Below are 26513 nucleotides of genomic sequence, written 5' to 3' on the forward strand. Positions count from 1 at the left end.
CAGACTGGTCCCCTACTACTGTTAGCCTACAGTAAACTTCAGTGAAAGACTGGTCCCCTACTTACTGCTAGCCTATAGAAACTACAGTCACAGACTGGTCCCCTACTACTGTTAGCCTACAGTAAACTTCAGTCAAAGACTGGTCCCCTACTTACTGCTAGCCTACAGTAAACTACAGTCACAGACTGGTCCCCTACTACTGTTAGCCTACAGTAAACTACAGTCACAGACTGGTCCCCTACTACTGTTAGCCTACAGTAAACTACAGTCACAGACTGGTCCCCTACTACTGTTAGCCTACAGTAAACTTCAGTCAAAGACTGGTCCCCTACTACTGCTAGCCTACAGTAAACTACAGTCACAGACTGGTCCCCTACTACTGCTAGCCTACAGTAAACTGCAGTCACAGACTGGACCCCTCACTTACTGCTAGTCTACAGTAAACTACAGTCACAGACTGATCCCCTACTACTGCTAGTCTACAGTAAACTGCAGTCACAGACTGGACCCCTCACTTACTGCTAGTCTACAGTACACTACGGTCACAGACTGGAGCCCTCACTTACTGCTAGTCTACAGTAAACTACAGTCACAGACTGGTCCCCTACTACTGCTAGCCTACAGTAAACTACAGTCACAGACTGGTCCCCTACTAGTGCTAGTCTACAGTAAACTACGGTCACAGACTGGACCACTCACGTACTGCTAGCCTACAGTAAACTGCAGTCACAGACTGGTCCCCTACTACTGCTAGTCTACAGTAAACTACAGTCACAGAGTGGACCCCTACTTACTGCTAGCCTACAGTCACAGACTGGTCCCCTACTTACTACTAGTCTACAGTAAACTGCAGTCACAGACTGGTCCCCTACTACTGTTAGCCTACAGTAAACTTCAGTCAAAGACTGGTCCCCTACTTACTGCTAGCCTACAGTAAACTACAGTCACAGACTGGACCCCTCACTTACTGCTAGTCTACAGTAAACTACAGTCACAGACTGGTCCCCTACTACTGCTAGTCTCCAGTAAACTACGGTCACAGACTGGACCCCTCACTTACTGCTAGCCTACAGTAAACTGCAGTCACAGACTGGTCCCCTACTACTGCTAGTCTACAGTAAACTACAGTCACAGACTGGACCCCTCACTTAATGATAGCCTACAGTCACAGACTGGTCCCCTACTTACTGCTAGTCTACAGTAAACTGCAGTCACAGACTGGCCCCCTACTACTGTTAGCCTACAGCAAACTGCAGTCACAGACTGGTCCCCTACTACTGTTAGCCTACAGTAAACTTCAGTCAAAGACTGGTCCTCTACTACTGTTAGCCTACAGTAAACTTCAGTCAAAGACTGGTCCCCTACTTACTGCTAGCCTACAGTAAACTACAGTCACAGACTGGTCCCCTACTACTGTTAGCCTACAGTAAACTTCAGTGAAAGACTGGTCCCCTACTTACTGCTAGCCTACAGCAAACTGCAGTCACAGACTGGTCCCCTACTACTGTTAGCCTACAGTAAACTTCAGTCAAAGACTGGTCCCCTACTTACTGCTAGCCTACAGTAAACTACAGTCACAGACTGGTCCCCTACTACTGTTAGCCTACAGTAAACTACAGTCACAGACTGGTCCCCTACTACTGTTAGCCTACAGTAAACTTCAGTCAAAGACTGGTCCCCTACTTACTGCTAGCCTATAGTAAACTACAGTCACAGACTGGTCCCCTACTACTGTTAGCCTACAGTAAACTTCAGTCAAAGACTGGTCCCCTACTTACTGCTAGCCTACAGTAAACTACAGTCACAGACTGGTCCCCTACTACTGTTAGCCTACAGTAAACTACAGTCACAGACTGGTCCCCTACTACTGTTAGCCTTAAGTAAACTTCAGTCAAAGACTGGTCCCCTACTTACTGCTAGTCCACAGTAAACTACAGTCACAGACTGGACCCCTCACTTACTGCTAGTCTACAGTAAACTGCAGTCACAGACTGGTCCCCTACTACTGTTAGCCTACAGTAAACTACAGTCACAGACTGGTCCCCTACTACTGTTAGCCTACAGTAAACTTCAGTCAAAGACTGGTCCCCTACTACTGCTAGCCTACAGTAAACTACAGTCACAGACTGGTCCCCTACTACTGCTAGCCTACAGTAAACTGCAGTCACAGACTGGACCCCTCACTTACTGCTAGTCTACAGTAAACTACAGTCACAGACTGATCCCCTACTACTGCTAGTCTACAGTAAACTGCAGTCACAGACTGGACCCCTCACTTACTGCTAGTCTACAGTAAACTACGGTCACAGACTGGAGCCCTCACTTACTGCTAGTCTACAGTAAACTACAGTCACAGACTGGTCCCCTACTACTGCTAGCCTACAGTAAACTACAGTCACAGACTGGTCCCCTACTAGTGCTAGTCTACAGTAAACTACGGTCACAGACTGGACCACTCACGTACTGCTAGCCTACAGTAAACTGCAGTCACAGACTGGTCCCCTACTACTGCTAGTCTACAGTAAACTACAGTCACAGACTGGTCCCCTACTACTGTTAGCCTACAGTAAACTGGTCCCCTACGTCACAGACTGGTCCCCTACTACTGCTAGCCTACAGTAAACTACAGTCACAGACTGGTCCCCTACTTACTGCTAGCCTACAGTAAACTACAGTCACAGACTGGTCCCCTCACTTACTGCTAGTCTACAGTAAACTACAGTCACAGACTGGTCCCCTACTACTGCTAGCCTACAGTAAACTACAGTCACAGACTGGACCCCTCACTTACTGCTGGCCTACAGTAAACTACAGTCACAGACTGGACCCCTCACTTACTGCTAGCCTAAACTGCAGTCACAGACTGGTCCCCTACTACTGCTAGTCTACAGTAAACTGCAGTCACAGACTGGTCCCCTACTACTGTTAGCCTACAGTAAACTTCAGTCAAAGACTGGTCCCCTACTACTGTTAGCCTAGAGTAAACTTCAGTCAAAGACTGGTCCCCTACTTACTGCTAGCCTATAGTAAACTACAGTCACAGACTGGTCCCCTACTACTGCTAGCCTACAGTAAACTACAGTCACAGACTGGTCCCCTACTACTGCTAGCCTACAGTAAACTACAGTCACAGACTGGTCCCCTACTACTGCTAGCCTACAGTAAACTACAGTCACAGACTGGTACCCTACTACTGTTAGCCTACAGTAAACTACAGTCACAGACTGGTCCCCTCACTTACTGCTAGCCTACAGTCACAGACTGGTCCCCTACTTACTGCTAGTCTACAGTAAACTGCAGTCACAGACTGGACCCCTCACTTACTGCTAGTCTACAGTAAACTACGGTCACAGACTGGAGCCCTCACTTACTGCTAGTCTACAGTAAACTACAGTCACAGACTGGTCCCCTACTACTGCTAGTCTACAGTAAACTACAGTCACAGACTGGACCCCTCACTTACTGCTAGCCTACAGTCACAGACTGGTCCCCTACTTACTGCTAGTCTACAGTAAACTGCAGTCACAGACTGGCCCCCTACTACTGTTAGCCTACAGAAAACTGCAGTCACAGACTGGTCCCCTACTACTGTTAGCCTACAGTAAACTTCAGTCAAAGACTGGTCCCCTACTACTGTTAGCATACAGTAAACTTCAGTCAAAGACTGGTCCCCTACTTACTGGTAGCCTACAGTAAACTACAGTCACAGACTGGTCCCCTACTACTGTTAGCCTACAGTAAACTTCAGTCAAAGACTGGTCCCCTACTTACTGCTAGCCTACAGTAAACTACAGTCACAGACTGGTCCCCTACTACTGTTAGCCTACAGTAAACTACAGTCACAGACTGGTCCCCTACTACTGTTAGCCTTAAGTAAACTTCAGTCAAAGACTGGTCCCCTACTTACTGCTAGTCCACAGTAAACTACAGTCACAGACTGGACCCCTCACTTACTGCTAGTCTACAGTAAACTGCAGTCACAGACTGGTCCCCTACTACTGCTAGTCTACAGTAAACTACAGTCACAGACTGGACCCCTCACTTAATGATAGCCTACAGTCACAGACTGGTCCCCTACTTACTGCTAGTCTACAGTAAACTGCAGTCACAGACTGGCCCCCTACTACTGTTAGCCTACAGCAAACTGCAGTCACAGACTGGTCCCCTACTACTGTTAGCCTACAGTAAACTTCAGTCAAAGACTGGTCCTCTACTACTGTTAGCCTACAGTAAACTTCAGTCAAAGACTGGTCCCCTACTTACTGCTAGCCTACAGTAAACTACAGTCACAGACTGGTCCCCTACTACTGTTAGCCTACAGTAAACTTCAGTGAAAGACTGGTCCCCTACTTACTGCTAGCCTATAGTAAACTACAGTCACAGACTGGTCCCCTACTACTGTTAGCCTACAGTAAACTTCAGTCAAAGACTGGTCCCCTACTTACTGCTAGCCTACAGTAAACTACAGTCACAGACTGGTCCCCTACTACTGTTAGCCTACAGTAAACTACAGTCACAGACTGGTCCCCTACTACTGTTAGCCTTAAGTAAACTTCAGTCAAAGACTGGTCCCCTACTTACTGCTAGTCCACAGTAAACTACAGTCACAGACTGGACCCCTCACTTACTGCTAGTCTACAGTAAACTGCAGTCACAGACTGGTCCCCTACTACTGTTAGCCTACAGTAAACTACAGTCACAGACTGGTCCCCTACTACTGTTAGCCTACAGTAAACTTCAGTCAAAGACTGGTCCCCTACTACTGCTAGCCTACAGTAAACTACAGTCACAGACTGGTCCCCTACTACTGCTAGCCTACAGTAAACTGCAGTCACAGACTGGACCCCTCACTTACTGCTAGTCTACAGTAAACTACAGTCACAGACTGATCCCCTACTACTGCTAGTCTACAGTAAACTGCAGTCACAGACTGGTCCCCTACTACTGCTAGCCTACAGTAAACTGCAGTCACAGACTGGACCCCTCACTTACTGCTAGTCTACAGTAAACTACAGTCACAGACTGATCCCCTACTACTGCTAGTCTACAGTAAACTGCAGTCACAGACTGGACCCCTCACTTACTGCTAGTCTACAGTAAACTACGGTCACAGACTGGAGCCCTCACTTACTGCTAGTCTACAGTAAACTACAGTCACAGACTGGTCCCCTACTACTGCTAGCCTACAGTAAACTACAGTCACAGACTGGTCCCCTACTAGTGCTAGTCTACAGTAAACTGCAGTCACAGACTGGTCCCCTACTACTGTTAGCCTACAGTAAACTTCAGTCAAAGACTGGTCCCCTACTTACTGCTACCCTACAGTAAACTACAGTCACAGACTGGACCCCTCACTTACTGCTAGTCTACAGTAAACTACAGTCACAGACTGGTCCCCTACTACTGCTAGTCTCCAGTAAACTACGGTCACAGACTGGACCCCTCACTTACTGCTAGCCTACAGTAAACTGCAGTCACAGACTGGTCCCCTACTACTGCTAGTCTACAGTAAACTACAGTCACAGACTGGACCCCTCACTTAATGATAGCCTACAGTCACAGACTGGTCCCCTACTTACTGCTAGTCTACAGTAAACTGCAGTCACAGACTGGCCCCCTACTACTGTTAGCCTACAGCAAACTGCAGTCACAGACTGGTCCCCTACTACTGTTAGCCTACAGTAAACTTCAGTCAAAGACTGGTCCTCTACTACTGTTAGCCTACAGTAAACTTCAGTCAAAGACTGGTCCCCTACTACTGCTAGCCTACAGTAAACTACAGTCACAGACTGGTCCCCTACTACTGCTAGCCTACAGTAAACTGCAGTCACAGACTGGACCCCTCACTTACTGCTAGTCTACAGTAAACTACAGTCACAGACTGATCCCCTACTACTGCTAGTCTACAGTAAACTACAGTCACAGACTGGACCCCTCACTTACTGCTAGTCTACAGTAAACTACGGTCACAGACTGGAGCCCTCACTTACTGCTAGTCTACAGTAAACTACAGTCACAGACTGGTCCCCTACTACTGCTAGCCTACAGTAAACTACAGTCACAGACTGGTCCCCTACTAGTGCTAGTCTACAGTAAACTACGGTCACAGACTGGACCACTCACGTACTGCTAGCCTACAGTAAACTGCAGTCACAGACTGGTCCCCTACTACTGCTAGTCTACAGTAAACTACAGTCACAGACTGGACCCCTACTTACTGCTAGCCTACAGTCACAGACTGGTCCCCTACTTACTACTAGTCTACAGTAAACTGCAGTCACAGACTGGTCCCCTACTACTGTTAGCCTACAGTAAACTTCTGTCAAAGACTGGTCCCCTACTTACTGCTAGCCTACAGTAAACTACAGTCACAGACTGGACCCCTCACTTACTGCTAGTCTACAGTAAACTACAGTCACAGACTGGTCCCCTACTACTGCTAGTCTCCAGTAAACTACGGTCACAGACTGGACCCCTCACTTACTGCTAGCCTACAGTAAACTACAGTCACAGACTGGACCCCTCACTTACTGCTAGCCTACAGTCACAGACTGGTCCCCTACTTACTGCTAGTCTACAGTAAACTGCAGTCACAGACTGGCCCCCTACTACTGTTAGCCTACAGCAAACTGCAGTCACAGACTGGTCCCCTACTACTGTTAGCCTACAGTAAACTTCAGTCAAAGACTGGTCCCCTACTACTGTTAGCCTAGAGTAAACTTCAGTCAAAGACTGGTCCCCTACTTACTGCTAGCCTATAGTAAACTACAGTCACAGACTGGTCCCCTACTACTGTTAGCCTACAGTAAACTTCAGTCAAAGACTGGTCCCCTACTTACTGCTAGCCTACAGTAAACTACAGTCACAGACTGGTCCCCTACTACTGCTAGCCTACAGTAAACTACAGTCACAGACTGGTACCCTACTACTGTTAGCCTACAGTAAACTACAGTCACAGACTGGTCCCCTCACTTACTGCTAGCCTACAGTCACAGACTGGTCCCCTACTTACTGCTAGTCTACAGTAAACTGCAGTCACAGACTGGTCCCCTACTACTGTTAGCCTACAGTAAATTGCAGTCACAGACTGGTCCCCTACTACTGTTAGCCTACAGTAAACTACAGTCACAGACTGGTCCCCTACTACTGCTAGCCTACAGTAAACTACGGTCACAGACTGGACCCCTCACTTACTGCTAGCCTACAGTAAACTGCAGTCACAGACTGGTCCCCTACTTACTGCTAGACTACAGTAAACTACAGTCACAGACTGGTCCCCTACTACTGCTAGCCTACAGTAAACTGCAGTCACAGACTGGTCCCCTACTACTGCTAGTCTACAGTAAACTACAGTCACAGACTGGACCCCTCACTTACTGCTAGCCTACAGTCACAGACTGGTCCCCTACTTACTGCTAGTCTACAGTAAACTGCAGTCACAGACTGGTCCCCTACTACTGTTAGCCTACAGTAAACTGCAGTCACAGACTGGTCCCCTACTACTGTTAGCCTACAGTAAACTACAGTCACAGGCTGGTCCCCTACTACTGCTAGCCTACAGTAAACTTCAGTCAAAGACTGGTCCCCTACTTACTGCTAGCATACAGTAAACTACAGTCACAGACTGGTCCCCTACTACTGTTAGCCTACAGTAAACTTCAGTCAAAGACTGGTCCCCTACTACTGCTAGCCTACAGTAAACTACAGTCACAGACTGGTCCCCTACTACTGTTAGCCTACAGTAAACTACAGTCACAGACTGGTCCCCTACTACTGTTAGCCTACAGTAAACTACAGTCACAGACTGGTACCCTACTACTGCTAGCCTACAGTAAACTACGGTCACAGACTGGACCCCTCACTTACTGCTAGCCTACAGTGAACTACAGTCACAGACTGGACCCCTCACTTACTGCTAGTCCACAGTAAACTACCTGTCACAGACTGGACCCCCACTTACTGCTAGCCTACAGTAAACTGCAGTCACAGACTGGTCCCCTACTACTGTTAGCCTACAGTAAACTGCAGTCACAGACTGGTCCCCTACTACTGTTAGCCTACAGTAAACTGTTGTCACAGACTGGTCCCCTACTACTGCTAGCCTACAGTAAACTACAGTCACAGACTGGACCCCTCACTTACTGCTAGCCTACAGTAAACTACAGTCACAGACTGGACACCTCACTTACTGCTAGCCTACAGTAAACTACAGTCAGACTGGTCCCCTCACTTACTGCTAGCAGTTCACAGAGTATAGTATACATGCTGTTCTCAAGCTATAGGCTTTAAAGAGATTAGGTGCATCCTAACTATACTATCAAGCACGGTTAATTAAGCAGTCCCGAGAACGTGTGGTATATGGCCAATATACCATGGCTAAGGGCTGTTCTGGATACAGCACTATATTGACCATATACCACAAACTCCCGAGGTGCCTTACTGCTGTTTTAAACTGGTTACCAACGTAATTAGAAAGGTTTGCGGTCATACACACATCCTTTAAAACATAGGTGCTGGGCTAGTAAAGACTACTAGTAAAGAACTATTGGGAGTTTTAACAGTGTGACGGCCTCCTTTTTCTTTACTACCAACGTAATTAGAAGATTAAAAAGTAAATTTTTGTCAAACCTGTGCTCTTTCATACCATGTCTTTCAGCCAATCAGCATTCAGGACTCAAACCACCTGGTTTATAATACAGTATACAGCGCCATATATGCAAAACTAAAATACCATTATCTACCCAGGAGAAAGTAAAGATTACATTAACTCAGGTTATGACACCTCATACGTTATCTATTTACCAGTAGCACTGCAGCACAGCACAGAACACTACTCTGTTTTTTTGTTTCATCCAGGAATACCCAGATTACATTCATTCCAACTGTTAATATCCCTGTGATGAATGACCTGCATCGCCCAGAGCAGCCTCAGCCCTTACGGGCCCGCAGCAAACAAAACAATGCTAACAAACAAACACTAGCAAACATAGATCAATGGATCACAACCACAGAGATTTCAATACATTGGCATAAATAGTGACATTCTCATTTGGAAGATTTGAATTGCAAATGTGGTTGGTCTGTCTGAGAAGGACAGTTACAGAGAGAGGCCGAACGTCCAGGCTAGGTGGTGCTAAGGGGGCTGGAGGGCTATGCGTACTTAGCCCAGGGCACTCAGTTACAGAGAGAGGCCGAACGTCCAGGCTAGGTGGTGCTAAGGGGGCTGGAGGGCTATGCTTACCGAGCTCAGGGCACTCACCAGTGGGGGAGTCACCCAGCAGACCCTTTCCCAGGGCCATGGGGGCTGGAGGCCTGAGACCAAGCACTTTCTGTAGAAGTAGACGAGAGGGGTCACCCAACAGACTAGATACCTATGGGGGGGAAGAAAGAGAGGAGGAAGAGGGGAGGAAATACAAAGAGAGAGGGAGAGGGGAGGAGAAAGGAGGTGAAAAAGAGGTTAATGATAGTGAGAGGAGAGGCAAAAGGTGATAAATTGAGAGTGAAGAGAGCATGAGAGAAGGGGATTGTGGGAGGAGAGAAGTAGAGGAAAAGCTAAGAAAAGGGTTGTCAGACTAATGCAGAAATGGAAAATGATCTCACAACTCAACTTAGCGTGTCTCCACTCCACATACACTGAGAGCAGTACTACATGTACAGCAGGATAGATGGAGCTAACAGAACACACACACACACAAACACACACACTATCTCTCTTCTCTCTCTCAAGTCTGTCCTTTTAAAATTACATCAAATACGCAGACACCCAGAGTAATGTAATACATTTTTATATTGCTATACCTCACATGACCATGCGGGTAATAAAGAGAACAGAAGTTTCAATATTGTGAGAATAATTTTTTACCCCTATAATTTCTGCACAGAACCCATTAGCTGTGCAGAGTAGAGCTTTCCTAATGTTGTTACATTTCATTAGGAATGAGTGACAGAAGCAGACAACCGAAAACCCAACACACACAGGCTCAAGCACACACACATTACTATCCTTGTGGGGATCAAACAATTGACTCCCATTCAAAATCCTATTTTCCCGAACCCCTAACCCAAATCTTAACACTTATTCATCCTAACCCTAACTGAAATTCTAACCCCAACTCTAAACCTAGCCCCTAAGCCTAAAAAGCATCTTTCCTTGTGGGATGCACACACACACACACACACACACACACACACACACACACACACACACACACACACACACACACACACACACACACACACACACACACACACACACACACACACACACACACACAGAGAGAGAGACACACATACACACACACACACACACAGAGACACACACACACAGAGAGAGAGACACACATAGACACAGACAGACACACACAGAGACACAGACACACAGGCAGACACAAACACACAGGCAGACACACACACACACACACACACACACACACACACACACACACACACACACACACACACACACACACGTTGGCATGCCTCACATTGCTCATGTGCTTGTCCTTGATGTGCAGGAGCTGCTGCTGGGCCAGCTGCATGTGCAATAGATTCTGAAGCACCAGACCGTTCCCCAACATGGAACTCTGGGAAAGACACAGTACACACATATTTAGAACGCGCTGTAACAGTACACACATTTAGAACACGCTGTAACAGTACACACATTTAGAACACGCTGTAACAGTACACACATTTAGAACACACTGTAACAGTACACACATTTAGAACACACTGTAATAGTACACACATTTAGAACACACTGTAATAGTACACACATTTAGAACACGCTGTAACAGTACACACATTTAGAACACGCTGTAACAGTACACACATTTAGAACACGCTGTAACAGTACACACATTTAGAACACACTGTAATAGTACACATATTTAGAACACACTGTAATAGTACACATATTTAGAACACGCTGTAACAGTACACACATTTAGAACACGCTGTAATAGTACACTCATTTAGAACACGCTGTAACAGTACACACATTTAGAACACGCTGTAACAGTACACACATTTAGAACACGCTGTAACAGTACACACATTTAGAACACGCTGTAACAGTACACACATTTAGAACACGCTGTAACAGTACACACATTTAGAACACGCTGTAACAGTACACACATTTAGAACACGCTGTAATAGTACACACATTTAGAACACACTGTAATAGTACACACATTTAGAACACACTGTAATAGTACACACATTTAGAACACGCTGTAACAGTACACACATTTAGAACACGCTGTAACAGTACACATATTTAGAACACGCTGTAACAGTACACACATTTAGAACACGCTGTAACAGTACACACATTAGGAACACGCTGTAACAGTACACACATTTAGAACACGCTGTAATAGTACACACATTTAGAACACGCTGTAATAGTACACACATTTAGAACACGCTGTAACAGTACACACATTTAGAACACGCTGTAGCAGTACACACATTTAGAACACGCTGTAATAGTACACACATATTTAGAACACGCTGTAACAGTACACACATTTAGAACACGCTATAACTGTACACAGACATTTAGAACACGCTGTAACAGTACACACATTTAGAACACGCTGTAACAGTACACACATTTAGAACACGCTGTAACAGTACACATATTTAGAACACACTGTAACAGTACACACATTTAGAACACGCTGTAACAGTACACACATTTAGAACACGCTGTAGCAGTACACACATTTAGAACACGCTGTAACAGTACACACATTTAGAACACTCTGTAACAGTACACACATTTAGAACACGCTGTAACAGTACACACATTTAGAACACGCTGTAACAGTACACACATTTAGAACACGCTGTAATAGTACACACATTTAGAACACACTGTAATAGTACACACATTTAGAACACGCTGTACTAGTACACACATTTAGAACACGCTGTAACAGTACACACATTTAGAACACGCTGTAGCAGTACACACATTTAGAACACGCTGTAATAGTACACACATATTTAGAACACGCTGTAACAGTACACACATTTAGAACACGCTGTAATAGTACACACATTTAGAACACGCTGTACTAGTACACACATTTAGAACACGCTGTAATAGTACACACATTTAGAACACGCTGTACTAGTACACACATTTAGAACACGCTGTAACAGTACACACATTTAGAACATGCTGTAGCAGTACACACATTTAGAACACGCTGTAATAGTACACACATATTTAGAACACGCTGTAACAGTACACACATTTAGAACACGCTGTAACAGTACACAGACATTTAGAACACGCTGTAACAGTACACAGACATTTAGAACACGCTGTAACAGTACACATATTTAGAACACGCTGTAACAGTACACACATTTAGAACACGCTATAACTGTACACAGACATTTAGAACACGCTGTAACAGTACACACATTTAGAACACGCTGTAACAGTACACACATTTAGAACACGCTGTAACAGTACACACATTTAGAACACGCTGTAACAGTACACACATTTAGAACACGCTGTAACAGTACACACATTTAGAACACACTGTAATAGTACACACATTTAGAACACACTGTAATAGTACACACATTTAGAACACGCTGTAACAGTACACACATTTAGAACACGCTGTAACAGTACACACATTTAGAACACACTGTAACAGTACACACATTTAGAACACACTGTAATAGTACACATATTTAGAACACACTGTAATAGTACACATATTTAGAACACGCTGTAACAGTACACACATTTAGAACACGCTGTAATAGTACACTCATTTAGAACACGCTGTAACAGTACACACATTTAGAACACGCTGTAACAGTACACACATTTAGAACACGCTGTAACAGTACACACATTTAGAACACGCTGTAACAGTACACACATTTAGAACACGCTGTAATAGTACACACATTTAGAACACACTGTAATAGTACACACATTTAGAACACACTGTAATAGTACACACATTTAGAACACGCTGTAACAGTACACACATTTAGAACACGCTGTAACAGTACACATATTTAGAACACGCTGTAACAGTACACACATTTAGAACACGCTGTAACAGTACACACATTAGGAACACGCTGTAACAGTACACACATTTAGAACACGCTGTATTAGTACACACATTTAGAACACGCTGTACTAGTACACCCATTTAGAACACGCTGTAATAGTACACACATTTAGAACACGCTGTAACAGTACACACATTTAGAACACGCTGTAGCAGTACACACATTTAGAACACGCTGTAATAGTACACACATATTTAGAACACGCTGTAACAGTACACACATTTAGAACACGCTATAACTGTACACAGACATTTAGAACACGCTGTAACAGTACACACATTTAGAACACGCTGTAACAGTACACACATTTAGAACACGCTGTAACAGTACACATATTTAGAACACGCTGTAACAGTACACACATTTAGAACACGCTGTAACAGTACACACATTTAGAACACGCTGTAGCAGTACACACATTTAGAACACGCTGTAACAGTACACACATTTAGAACACTCTGTAACAGTACACACATTTAGAACACGCTGTAACAGTACACACATTTAGAACACGCTGTAACAGTACACACATTTAGAACACGCTGTAATAGTACACACATTTAGAACACACTGTAATAGTACACACATTTAGAACACGCTGTACTAGTACACACATTTAGAACACGCTGTAACAGTACACACATTTAGAACACGCTGTAGCAGTACACACATTTAGAACACGCTGTAATAGTACACACATATTTAGAACACGCTATAACTGTACACACATTTAGAACACACTGTACTAGTACACACATTTAGAACACGCTGTAATAGTACACATATTTAGAACACGCTGTAACAGTACACACATTTAGAACACGCTGTAACAGTACACACATTTAGAACACGCTGTAACAGTACACACATTTAGAACACGCTGTAACAGTACACACATTTAGAACACACTGTACTAGTACACACATTTAGAACACGCTGTAATAGTACACATATTTAGAACACGCTGTAACAGTACACACATTTAGAACACGCTGTAACAGTACACATATTTAGAACACGCTGTAACAGTACACACATTTAGAACACGCTGTAACAGTACACACATTTAGAACACGTTGTAACAGTACACACATTTAGAACACGCTGTAATTGTACACATATTTAGAACACGCTGTAATAGTACACATATTTAGAACACGCTGTAACAGTACACACATTTAGAACACGCTGTAATAGTACACACATTTAGAACACGCTGTACTAGTACACACATTTAGAACATGCTGTAATAGTACACACATTTAGACCACGCTGTAATAGTACACACATTTAGAACACGCTGTACTAGTACACACATTTAGAACACGCTGTAATAGTACACACATTTAGAACACGCTGTACTAGTACACACATTTAGAACACGCTGTAATAGTACACACATTTAGAACACGCTGTAATAGTACACACATTTAGAACACGCTGTACTAGTACACACATTTAGAACACGCTGTAATAGTACACACATTTAGAACACGCTGTTAGTACACACATTTAGAACACGCTGTAACAGTACACACATTTAGAACATGCTGTAGCAGTACACACATTTAGAACACGCTGTAATAGTACACACATATTTAGAACACGCTGTAACAGTACACACATTTAGAACACGCTGTAACAGTACACAGACATTTAGAACACGCTGTAACAGTACACAGACATTTAGAACACGCTGTAACAGTACACAGACATTTAGAACACGCTGTAACAGTACACATATTTAGAACACGCTGTAACAGTACACACATTTAGAACACGCTATAACTGTACACAGACATTTAGAACACGCTGTAACAGTACACACATTTAGAACACGCTGTAACAGTACACACATTTAGAACACGCTGTAACAGTACACACATTTAGAACACGCTGTAATAGTACACACATTTAGAACACGCTGTAACAGTACACACATTTAGAACACGCTGTAACAGTACACACATTTAGAACACGCTTTAACAGTACACACATTTAGAACACGCTGTAACAGTACACACATTTAGATACACACATTTAGAACACGCTGTAACAGTACACACATTTAGAACACGCTGTAACAGTACACATATTTAGAACACGCTGTAACAGTACACACATTTAGAACACGCTGTAACAGTACACACATTTAGAACACGCTGTAACAGTACACACATTTAGAACACGCTGTAACAGTACACACATTTAGAACACGCTGTAATAGTACACACATTTAGAACACACTGTAATAGTACACACATTTAGAACACGCTGTACTAGTACACACATTTAGAACACGCTGTAACAGTACACACATTTAGAACACGCTGTAGCAGTACACACATTTAGAACACGCTGTAATAGTACACACATATTTAGAACACGCTATAACTGTACACAGACATTTAGAACACGCTGTAACAGTACACACATTTAGAACACGCTGTAACAGTACACTCATTTAGAACACGCTGTAATAGTACACTCATTTAGAACACGCTGTAATAGTACACACATTTAGAACACACTGTAACAGTACACACATTTAGAACACGCTGTAACAGTACACACATTTAGAACACGCTGTAACAGTACACACATTTAGAACACGCTGTAACAGTACACACATTTAGAACACACTGTACTAGTACACACATTTAGAACACGCTGTAATAGTACACATATTTAGAACACGCTGTAACAGTACACACATTTAGAACACGCTGTAACAGTACACATATTTAGAACACGCTGTAACAGTACACACATTTAGAACACGCTGTAACAGTACACACATTTAGAACACGCTGTAACAGTACACACATTTAGAACACGCTGTAATAGTACACACATTTAGAACACGCTGTAATAGTACACATATTTAGAACACGCTGTAACATTACACACATTTAGAACACGCTGTAATAGTACACACATTTAGAACACGCTGTACTAGTACACACATTTAGAACACGCTGTAATAGTACACACATTTAGACCACGCTGTAATAGTACACACATTTAGAACACGCTGTACTAGTACACACATTTAGAACACGCTGTAATAGTACACACATTTAGAACACGCTGTAATAGTACACACATTTAGAACACGCTGTACTAGTACACACATTTAGAACACGCTGTAATAGTACACACATTTAGAACACGCTGTACTAGTACACACATTTAGAAAACGCTGTAACAGTACACACATTTAGAACACGCTGTAGCAGTACACACATTTAGAACACGCTGTAATAGTACACACATATTTAGAACACGCTGTAACAGTACACACATTTAGAACACGCTGTAATAGTACACACATTTAGAACACGCTGTACTAGTACACACATTTAGAACACGCTGTAACAGTACACACATTTAGAACATGCTGTAGCAGTACACACATTTAGAACACGCTGTAATAGTACACACATATTTAGAACACGCTGTAACAGTACACACATTTAGAACACGCTGTAACAGTACACACATTTAGAACACGCTGTAACAGTACACAGACATTTAGAACACGCTATAACTGTACACAGACATTTAGAACACGCTGTAACAGTACACACATTTAGAACACGCTGTAACAGTACACACATTTAGAACACGCTGTAACAGTACACACATTTAGAACACGCTGTAATAGTACACACATTTAGAACACGCTGTAACAGTACACACATTTAGAACACGCTGTAACAGTACACACATTTAGAACACGCTGTAACAGTACACACATTTAGAACACGCTGTAACAGTACACACATTTAGAACACGCTGTAATAGTACACACATTTAGAACACGCTGTACTAGTACACACATTTAGAACATGCTGTAATAGTACACACATTTAGACCACGCTGTAATAGTACACACATTTAGAACACGCTGTACTAGTACACACATTTAGAACACGCTGTAATAGTACACACATTTAGAACACGCTGTACTAGTACACACATTTAGAACACGCTGTAATAGTACACACATTTAGAACACGCTGTAATAGTACACACATTTAGAACACGCTGTACTAGTACACACATTTAGAACACGCTGTAATAGTACACACATTTAGAACACGCTGTACTAGTACACACATTTAGAACACGCTGTAACAGTACACACATTTAGAACATGCTGTAGCAGTACACACATTTAGAACACGCTGTAATAGTACACACATATTTAGAACACGCTGTAACAGTACACACATTTAGAACACGCTGTAACAGTACACAGACATTTAGAACACGCTGTAACAGTACACAGACATTTAGAACACGCTGTAACAGTACACAGACATTTAGAACACGCTGTAACAGTACACATATTTAGAACACGCTGTAACAGTACACACATTTAGAACACGCTATAACTGTACACAGACATTTAGAACACGCTGTAACAGTACACACATTTAGAACACGCTGTAACAGTACACACATTTAGAACACGCTGTAACAGTACACACATTTAGAACACGCTGTAATAGTACACACATTTAGAACACGCTGTAACAGTACACACATTTAGAACACGCTGTAACAGTACACACATTTAGAACACGCTTTAACAGTACACACATTTAGAACACGCTGTAACAGTACACACATTTAGATACACACATTTAGAACACGCTGTAACAGTACACACATTTAGAACACGCTGTAACAGTACACATATTTAGAACACGCTGTAACAGTACACACATTTAGAACACGCTGTAACAGTACACACATTTAGAACACGCTGTAACAGTACACACATTTAGAACACGCTGTAACAGTACACACATTTAGAACACGCTGTAATAGTACACACATTTAGAACACACTGTAATAGTACACACATTTAGAACACGCTGTACTAGTACACACATTTAGAACACGCTGTAACAGTACACACATTTAGAACACGCTGTAGCAGTACACACATTTAGAACACGCTGTAATAGTACACACATATTTAGAACACGCTATAACTGTACACAGACATTTAGAACACGCTGTAACAGTACACACATTTAGAACACGCTGTAACAGTACACTCATTTAGAACACGCTGTAATAGTACACTCATTTAGAACACGCTGTAATAGTACACACATTTAGAACACACTGTAACAGTACACACATTTAGAACACGCTGTAACAGTACACACATTTAGAACACGCTGTAACAGTACACACATTTAGAACACGCTGTAATAGTACACACATTTAGAACACGCTGTAATAGTACACATATTTAGAACACGCTGTAACATTACACACATTTAGAACACGCTGTAATAGTACACACATTTAGAACACGCTGTACTAGTACACACATTTAGAACACGCTGTAATAGTACACACATTTAGACCACGCTGTAATAGTACACACATTTAGAACACGCTGTACTAGTACACACATTTAGAACACGCTGTAATAGTACACACATTTAGAACACGCTGTAATAGTACACACATTTAGAACACGCTGTACTAGTACACACATTTAGAACACGCTGTAATAGTACACACATTTAGAACACGCTGTACTAGTACACACATTTAGAACACGCTGTAACAGTACACACATTTAGAACACGCTGTAGCAGTACACACATTTAGAACACGCTGTAATAGTACACACATATTTAGAACACGCTGTAACAGTACACACATTTAGAACACGCTGTAATAGTACACACATTTAGAACACGCTGTACTAGTACACACATTTAGAACACGCTGTAACAGTACACACATTTAGAACATGCTGTAGCAGTACACACATTTAGAACACGCTGTAATAGTACACACATATTTAGAACACGCTGTAACAGTACACACATTTAGAACACGCTGTAACAGTACACACATTTAGAACACGCTGTAACAGTACACAGACATTTAGAACACGCTATAACTGTACACAGACATTTAGAACACGCTGTAACAGTACACACATTTAGAACACGCTGTAACAGTACACACATTTAGAACACGCTGTAACAGTACACACATTTAGAACACGCTGTAATAGTACACACATTTAGAACACGCTGTAACAGTACACACATTTAGAACACGCTTTAACAGTACACACATTTAGAACACGCTGTAACAGTACACACATTTAGAACACGCTGTAACAGTACACACATTTAGAACACGCTGTAACAGTACACACATTTAGAACACGATGTAACAGTACACATATTTAGAACACGCTGTAACAGTACACACATTTAGAACACGCTGTAACAGTACACACATTTAGAACACACTGTAACAGTACACACATTTAGAACACGCTGTAACAGTACACATATTTAGAACACGCTGTAATAGTACACACATTTAGAACACGCTGTAACAGTACACACATTTAGAACACGCTGTAATAGTACACACATTTAGAACACGCTGTAACAGTACACACATTTAGAACACGCTGTAATAGTACACACATTTAGAACACGCTGTAACAGTACACACATTTAGAACACGCTGTAATAGTACACACATTTAGAACACGCTGTAACAGTACACACATTTAGAACACGCTGTAATAGTACACACATTTAGAACACGCTGTAATAGTACACATATTTAGAACACGCTGTAACATTACACACATTTAGAACACGCTGTAATAGTACACACATTTAGAACACGCTGTACTAGTACACACATTTAGAACACGCTGTAATAGTACACACATTTAGACCACGCTGTAATAGTACACACATTTAGAACACGCTGTACTAGTACACACATTTAGAACACGCTGTAATAGTACACACATTTAGAACACGCTGTAATAGTACACACATTTAGAACACGCTGTACTAGTACACACATTTAGAACACGCTGTAATAGTACACACATTTAGAACACGCTGTACTAGTACACACATTTAGAACACGCTGTAACAGTACACACATTTAGAACACGCTGTAGCAGTACACACATTTAGAACACGCTGTAATAGTACACACACATATTAACAGAACACGCTTAGTAACAGTACACACATTTAGAACACGCTGTAATAGTACACACATTTAGAACACGCTGTAACTAGTACACACATTTAGAACACGCTGTAACAGTACACACATTTAGAACATGCTGTAACAGTACACACATTTAGAACACGCTGTAATAGTACACACATATTTAGAACACGCTGTAACAGTACACACATTTAGAACACGCTTTTAGAACACGCTGTAACAGTACACAGACATTTAGAACACGCTGTAACAGTACACAGACATTTAGAACACGCTGTAACAGTACACACATTTAGAACACGCTGTAACAGTACACACATTTAGAACACGCTGTAACAGTACACACATTTAGAACACGCTGTAACAGTACACACATTTAGAACACGCTGTAACAGTACACACATTTAGAACACGCTGTAACAGTACACACATTTAGAACACGCTGTAACAGTACACACATTTAGAACACGCTGTAACAGTACACACATTTAGAACACGCTGTAACAGTACACACATTTAGAACACGATGTAACAGTACACATATTTAGAACACGCTGTAACAGTACACACATTTAGAACACGCTGTAACAGTACACACATTTAGAACACACTGTAACAGTACACACATTTAGAACACGCTGTAACAGTACACATATTTAGAACACGCTGTAACAGTACACATATTTAGAACACGCTGTAACAGTACACACATTTAGAACACGCTGTAACAGTACACACATTTAGAACACGCTGTAACAGTACACACATTTAGAACACGCTGTAATAGTACACACATTTAGAACACGCTGTACTAGTACACACATTTAGAACACGCTGTAATAGTACACACATTTAGAACACGAAGTACTAGTACACACATTTAGAACACGCTGTAACAGTACACATATTTAGAACACGCTGTAACAGTACACACATTTAGAACACGCTGTAACAGTACACACATTTAGAACACACTGTAACAGTACACATATTTAGAACACGCTGTAACAGTACACACATTTAGAACACGCTGTAACAGTACACACATTTAGAACACGCTGTAACAGTACACACATTTAGAACACGCTGTAACAGTACACATATTTAGAACATGCTGTAACAGTACACACATTTAGAACACGCTGTAACAGTACACATATTTAGAACACGCTGTAACAGTACACACATTTAGAACACGCTGTAACAGTACACACATTTAGAACACGCTGTAACAGTACACACATTTAGAACACGCTGTAATAGTACACACATTTAGAACACGCTGTAATAGTACACATATTTAGAACACGCTGTAACAGTACACACATTTAGAACACGCTGTAACAGTACACACATTTAGAACACGCTGTAATAGTACACACATTTAGAACACGCTGTACTAGTACACACATTTAGAACACGCTGTAATAGTACACACATTTAGAACACACTGTACTAGTACACACATTTAGAACATCCTGTAACAGTACACACATTTAGAACACGCTGTAGCAGTACACACATTTAGAACACGCTGTAATAGTACACACATATTTAGAACACGCTGTAACAGTACACACATTTAGAACACGCTATAACTGTACACAGACATTTAGAACACGCTGTAACAGTACACACATTTAGAACACGCTGTAACAGTACACACATTTAGAACACGCTGTAACAGTACACACATTTAGAACACGCTGTAAGAGTACACATATTTAGAACACGCTGTAACAGTACACACATTTAGAACACGCTGTAACAGTACACATATTTAGAACACGCTGTAATAGTACACACATTTAGAACACGCTGTAACAGTACACACATTTAGAACACGCTGTAACAGTACACACATTTAGAACACGCTGTAATAGTACACACATTTAGAACACGCTGTAACAGTACACACATTTAGAACACGCTGTAATAGTACACACATTTAGAACACGCTGTAACAGTACACACATTTAGAACACGCTGTAACAGTACACATATTTAGAACACGCTGTAATAGTACACACATTTAGAACACGCTGTAACAGTACACACATTTAGAACACGCTGTAACAGTACACACATTTAGAACACGCTGTAACAGTACACACATTTAGAACACGCTGTAACAGTACACACATTTAGAACACGCTGTAACAGTACACACATTTAGAACACGCTGTAACAGTACACACATTTAGAACACGCTGTAACAGTACACTCATTTAGAACACGCTGTAACAGTACACATATTTAGAACACGCTGTAACAGTACACACATTTAGAACACGCTGTAACAGTACACACATTTAGAACACGCTGTAACAGTACACATATTTAGAACACGCTGTAACAGTACACACATTTAGAACACGCTGTAACAGTACACACATTTAGAACACGCTGTAACAGTACACATATTTAGAACACGCTGTAATAGTACACACATTTAGAACACGCTGTAACAGTACACACATTTAGAACACGCTGTAACAGTACACACATTTAGAACACGCTGTAATAGTACACACATTTAGAACACGCTGTAATAGTACACACATTTAGAACACGCTGTACTAGTACACACATTTCGAACACGCTGTAACAGTACACACATTTAGAACACGCTGTAACAGTACACACATTTAGAACACGCTGTAATAGTACACACATTTAGAACACGCTGTAATAGTACACACATTTAGAACACGCTGTAACAGTACACACATTTAGAACACGCTGTAATAGTACACACATTTAGAACACGCTGTAACAGTACACACATTTAGAACACGCTGTAATAGTACACTCATTTAGAACACGCTGTAACAGTACACATATTTAGAACACGCTGTAATAGTACACACATTTAGAACACGCTGTAACAGGACACACATTTAGAACACGCTGTAACAGTACACACATTTAGAACACGCTGTAATAGTACACACATTTAGAACACGCTGTAACAGTACACACATTTAGAACACGCTGTAATAGTACACACATTTAGAACACGCTGTAATAGTACACACATTTAGAACACGCTGTAACAGTACACACATTTAGAACACGCTGTAATAGTACACACATTTAGAACACGCTGTAATAGTACACACATTTAGAATACGCTGTAATAGTACACTCATTTAGAACACGCTGTAATAGTACACACATTTAGAACACACTGTAACAGTACACACATTTAGAACACGCTGTAACAGTACACTCATTTAGAACACGCTGTAATAGTACACATATTTCGAACACGCTGTAACAGTACACAGACATTTAGAACACACTAACAGTACACACATTTAGAACATCCTGCAACACACGTCATCAAACAGATACACACACACACACTCATCTCTCCATTCCCTGTGAACCAGTCCTGTACACACACACACATATGCACACACACTCCCACACACACACTCTCACACACTGCACAGTATTCTTACCTGCTGTACCTTCCCCAGTTGGAACAGGGCTGCTGTGAGGGGGGGTCTGAGGAATGGAGACAGGCTAGGAGGCCGCCCAAACTTCCCTGGAGACAGAGAGAGAGGGAGGAAGCAGGCATGGTCAGTGTATTGTATAACAGGGGTATGAAACTTGACTGAGACACAGTGACAAGGGAAAGGCATACTGTGGTGTCCTCACAGACCAACCAACCAAGGTGCATGAATGAATGAACAAACGGAATGTGGGGAAAATATTCAGCCACTCTTAGGAGACAATGGAAGTAAGTTCGATAGATTGAAAATACCTCTTTACTATGTGTTGGCATTTAGACTTCCCCAGGCTGTATGTGACAGAGCATAGCACACAGCAGCCAGATAATCATCTCAGTAATAGCTCCAGACATCCACAACCTACTCATAATAAATGTATGCGTCAAAGCTAATGGTAGCTTCCTCCCGAATAGGTAGAAAGTTTAACATTTAATCAGGGGCTAATTTTAGACTTAGTCTAATTGTGCGTGCTCCTCTTTTAAGAGCCAGCCCTCAGCCTTCACTCCTTCCTGCCTGCCTGCCCTCCTCTGTTCTGATGTAGTCTGAGCACAAGTTCATTATAATAAATGATTAAGCATTCATCAAAAAGCAACGTGCTTAGAATTGATAAGACAGGATACGCTAATCGAAAGCCATTTCTATCATTCTAGGGGCACAGAGAGGATGAGACGGATAAAAATGAAACAATCTAATCTGTACAACCCAATAAACGTTAGAAAGTAAGTTGTTTCTCTATTTAATTTACAGTAGTCCTGTAAATAAGGGAGTCCAGTCTGTGTGTGTGTGTCTGACCTCCTCGTTTGCCAGTGTGGTAAGGCCTCATGAGGACCTGTAGGGCTGCTGGGTTGGTCATGCTGTTCAGCAGCTGGGCCAAGTTGGGCTCCGGCAGTAAGCCCTTCTTATTACTCAACATCTGCAATACACACACACACAAACAAAAGGGAAAGATTAGCATAGCTTGCTATATACAGTATATACATTACCAGTCAAAAGTTTTAGAACAAATCAAATCAAATTTTATTAGTCATATGCCCCGAAAACAACAGGTGTAGTAGACGTTACAGTGAAATATTTATGGTCACCTATTTTATATTTCAGATTCTTCAAGTAGCCACCATTTGCCTTAATGACAGCTTTGCACACTCTTGGCATTCTCTCAACAAGCTTCATGAGGTGGTCACCTGGAATGCATTTCAATTAACAAGTGTGCCTTGTTAAAAGTACATTTGTGGAATTTCTTTAATAATGTGTTTACTGAGCCAATCAGTTGTGTTGTGACAAGGGAGGGTATACAGAAGATATACAGCCCTATTTGGTAAAAGACCAAGTCCATTTTATGGCAAAAAGACTCAAATAAGCAGAGAAACGACAATCCATCATTACATGAAGGTCAGTCAATCCGGATAATGTCAAGACTTTCTTCAAGTGCAGTCACAAAAACCATCAAGCGCTATGATGAAACTGACTCTCATGAGGACCGCCACAGGAAAGGAAGACCCAGAGTTACCTGCCGCAGAGGATAAGTTCATTAGAGTTACCAGCCTCAGAAAATGCAGCCAAATAAATGCTTCACAGAGTTCAAGTAACAGACGCATCTCAACATCAACTGTTCAGAGGAGACTGTGTGAATCAGGCCTTCTTGGTCGAATTTCTGCAAAGAAACCACAACTAAAGTACACCAATCAGAATAAGAGACTTGCTTGGGTCAAGAAACACGAGCAATGGACATTAGACCGGTGGAAATTTGTCCTTTGCTCTGGCGTCCAAATGTCTTATTTTTGGTTCCAACAGCCTTGTCTTTGTGAGACATGGTGTGGGTGAACGGATGATCTCCGCATGTGTATTTCCCACCGTAAAGCAGGAGGAGGAGCTATTATTGTCACGTTGGTATAAATGGATCAGGAGATAGGCGCAGGAATGCGTAATGGGGATTTTTATTTACCCAAATTACAGCGTGCCGTGTAAAGGCACGGAGACGAAGACCAAACAAACACGTATACAAAACAGGGTTGAAACCCAAAGAAAAGAGCGAGGAGTACCTCGAATAAATACACAAGCTCACAATAATACCACACGGGACGAGACCCGTAGTCATCTGCGCAATACAAGCGACATGAAAGCCAAAACTACACAGTACAGGTACTCACACAATAATCGACAGCCCAATGGAAACCAAAGGGCACATTTATACAATTACAATCACTGAAATGGGGACCAGGTGTGCGTAATGGCACAGCTCCAGTGGGATCCATGACAATTATGGTGTGAGGGTGCTTTGCTGGTTACACTGTCTCTGATTTATTTAGAATTCAAGGCACACTTAACCAGCATGGCTACCACGGCAACCTCCAGGCTGTGTAAGGGCTATTTGACCAAGAAGGTGAGTGATGGAGTGCTGCATCAGATGACCTGGCATCCACAATCCCCAAACCTCAACCAAATTGAGATGGTTTGGGATGAATTGGACTGCAGAGTGAAGGAAAAGCAGCCAACAAGTGCTCAGCATATGTGGGAACTCCTTCAAGACTGTTGGAAAAGGATTCCTCATGAAGCTGTTTGAGAGAATGACAAGAGTGTACAAAGCTGTCATGAAGGCAAAAAGTGGCTACTTTGAAGAATCTGAAATACAAAATATATTTAGATTTGTTCAACACTTTTTTGGTTACTACATGATTCCATGTGTGTTATTTCATAGTTTTGATGTCGTCACTGTTATTCTACAATGTAAATAGTAAAAAATAAAATAAAAACCTTGAATGAGTAGTTGTTCTACAACTTTTGACCGGTAGTGTATATACACTGAGTGTATAAAACATTAAGGACACCTGCTCTTTCCATAACATA

The 26513-nt window shown here is 41.9% G+C and overlaps 1 protein-coding gene across 1 annotated transcript in view; it reads right to left on the reverse strand.

Moving 5' to 3' along the window:
* raver2 (ribonucleoprotein, PTB-binding 2) overlaps positions 1 to 26513 on the reverse strand; it is a 287019-nt gene that overhangs the window by 140580 nt on the left and 119926 nt on the right. The window contains exons 5-8 of the mRNA XM_065009214.1: positions 24462 to 24582; positions 23619 to 23704; positions 10485 to 10583; positions 9260 to 9371 (exon numbers count right to left, since the gene is read on the reverse strand). Of these exons, the coding sequence (XP_064865286.1) occupies positions 9260 to 9371; positions 10485 to 10583; positions 23619 to 23704; positions 24462 to 24582 (418 nt within the window). The remainder of the gene's footprint in view (positions 1 to 9259; positions 9372 to 10484; positions 10584 to 23618; positions 23705 to 24461; positions 24583 to 26513) is intronic.

Source organism: Oncorhynchus nerka, linkage group LG24, assembly GCF_034236695.1.
Source record: "Oncorhynchus nerka isolate Pitt River linkage group LG24, Oner_Uvic_2.0, whole genome shotgun sequence".
NCBI lineage: Eukaryota > Metazoa > Chordata > Actinopteri > Salmoniformes > Salmonidae > Oncorhynchus > Oncorhynchus nerka.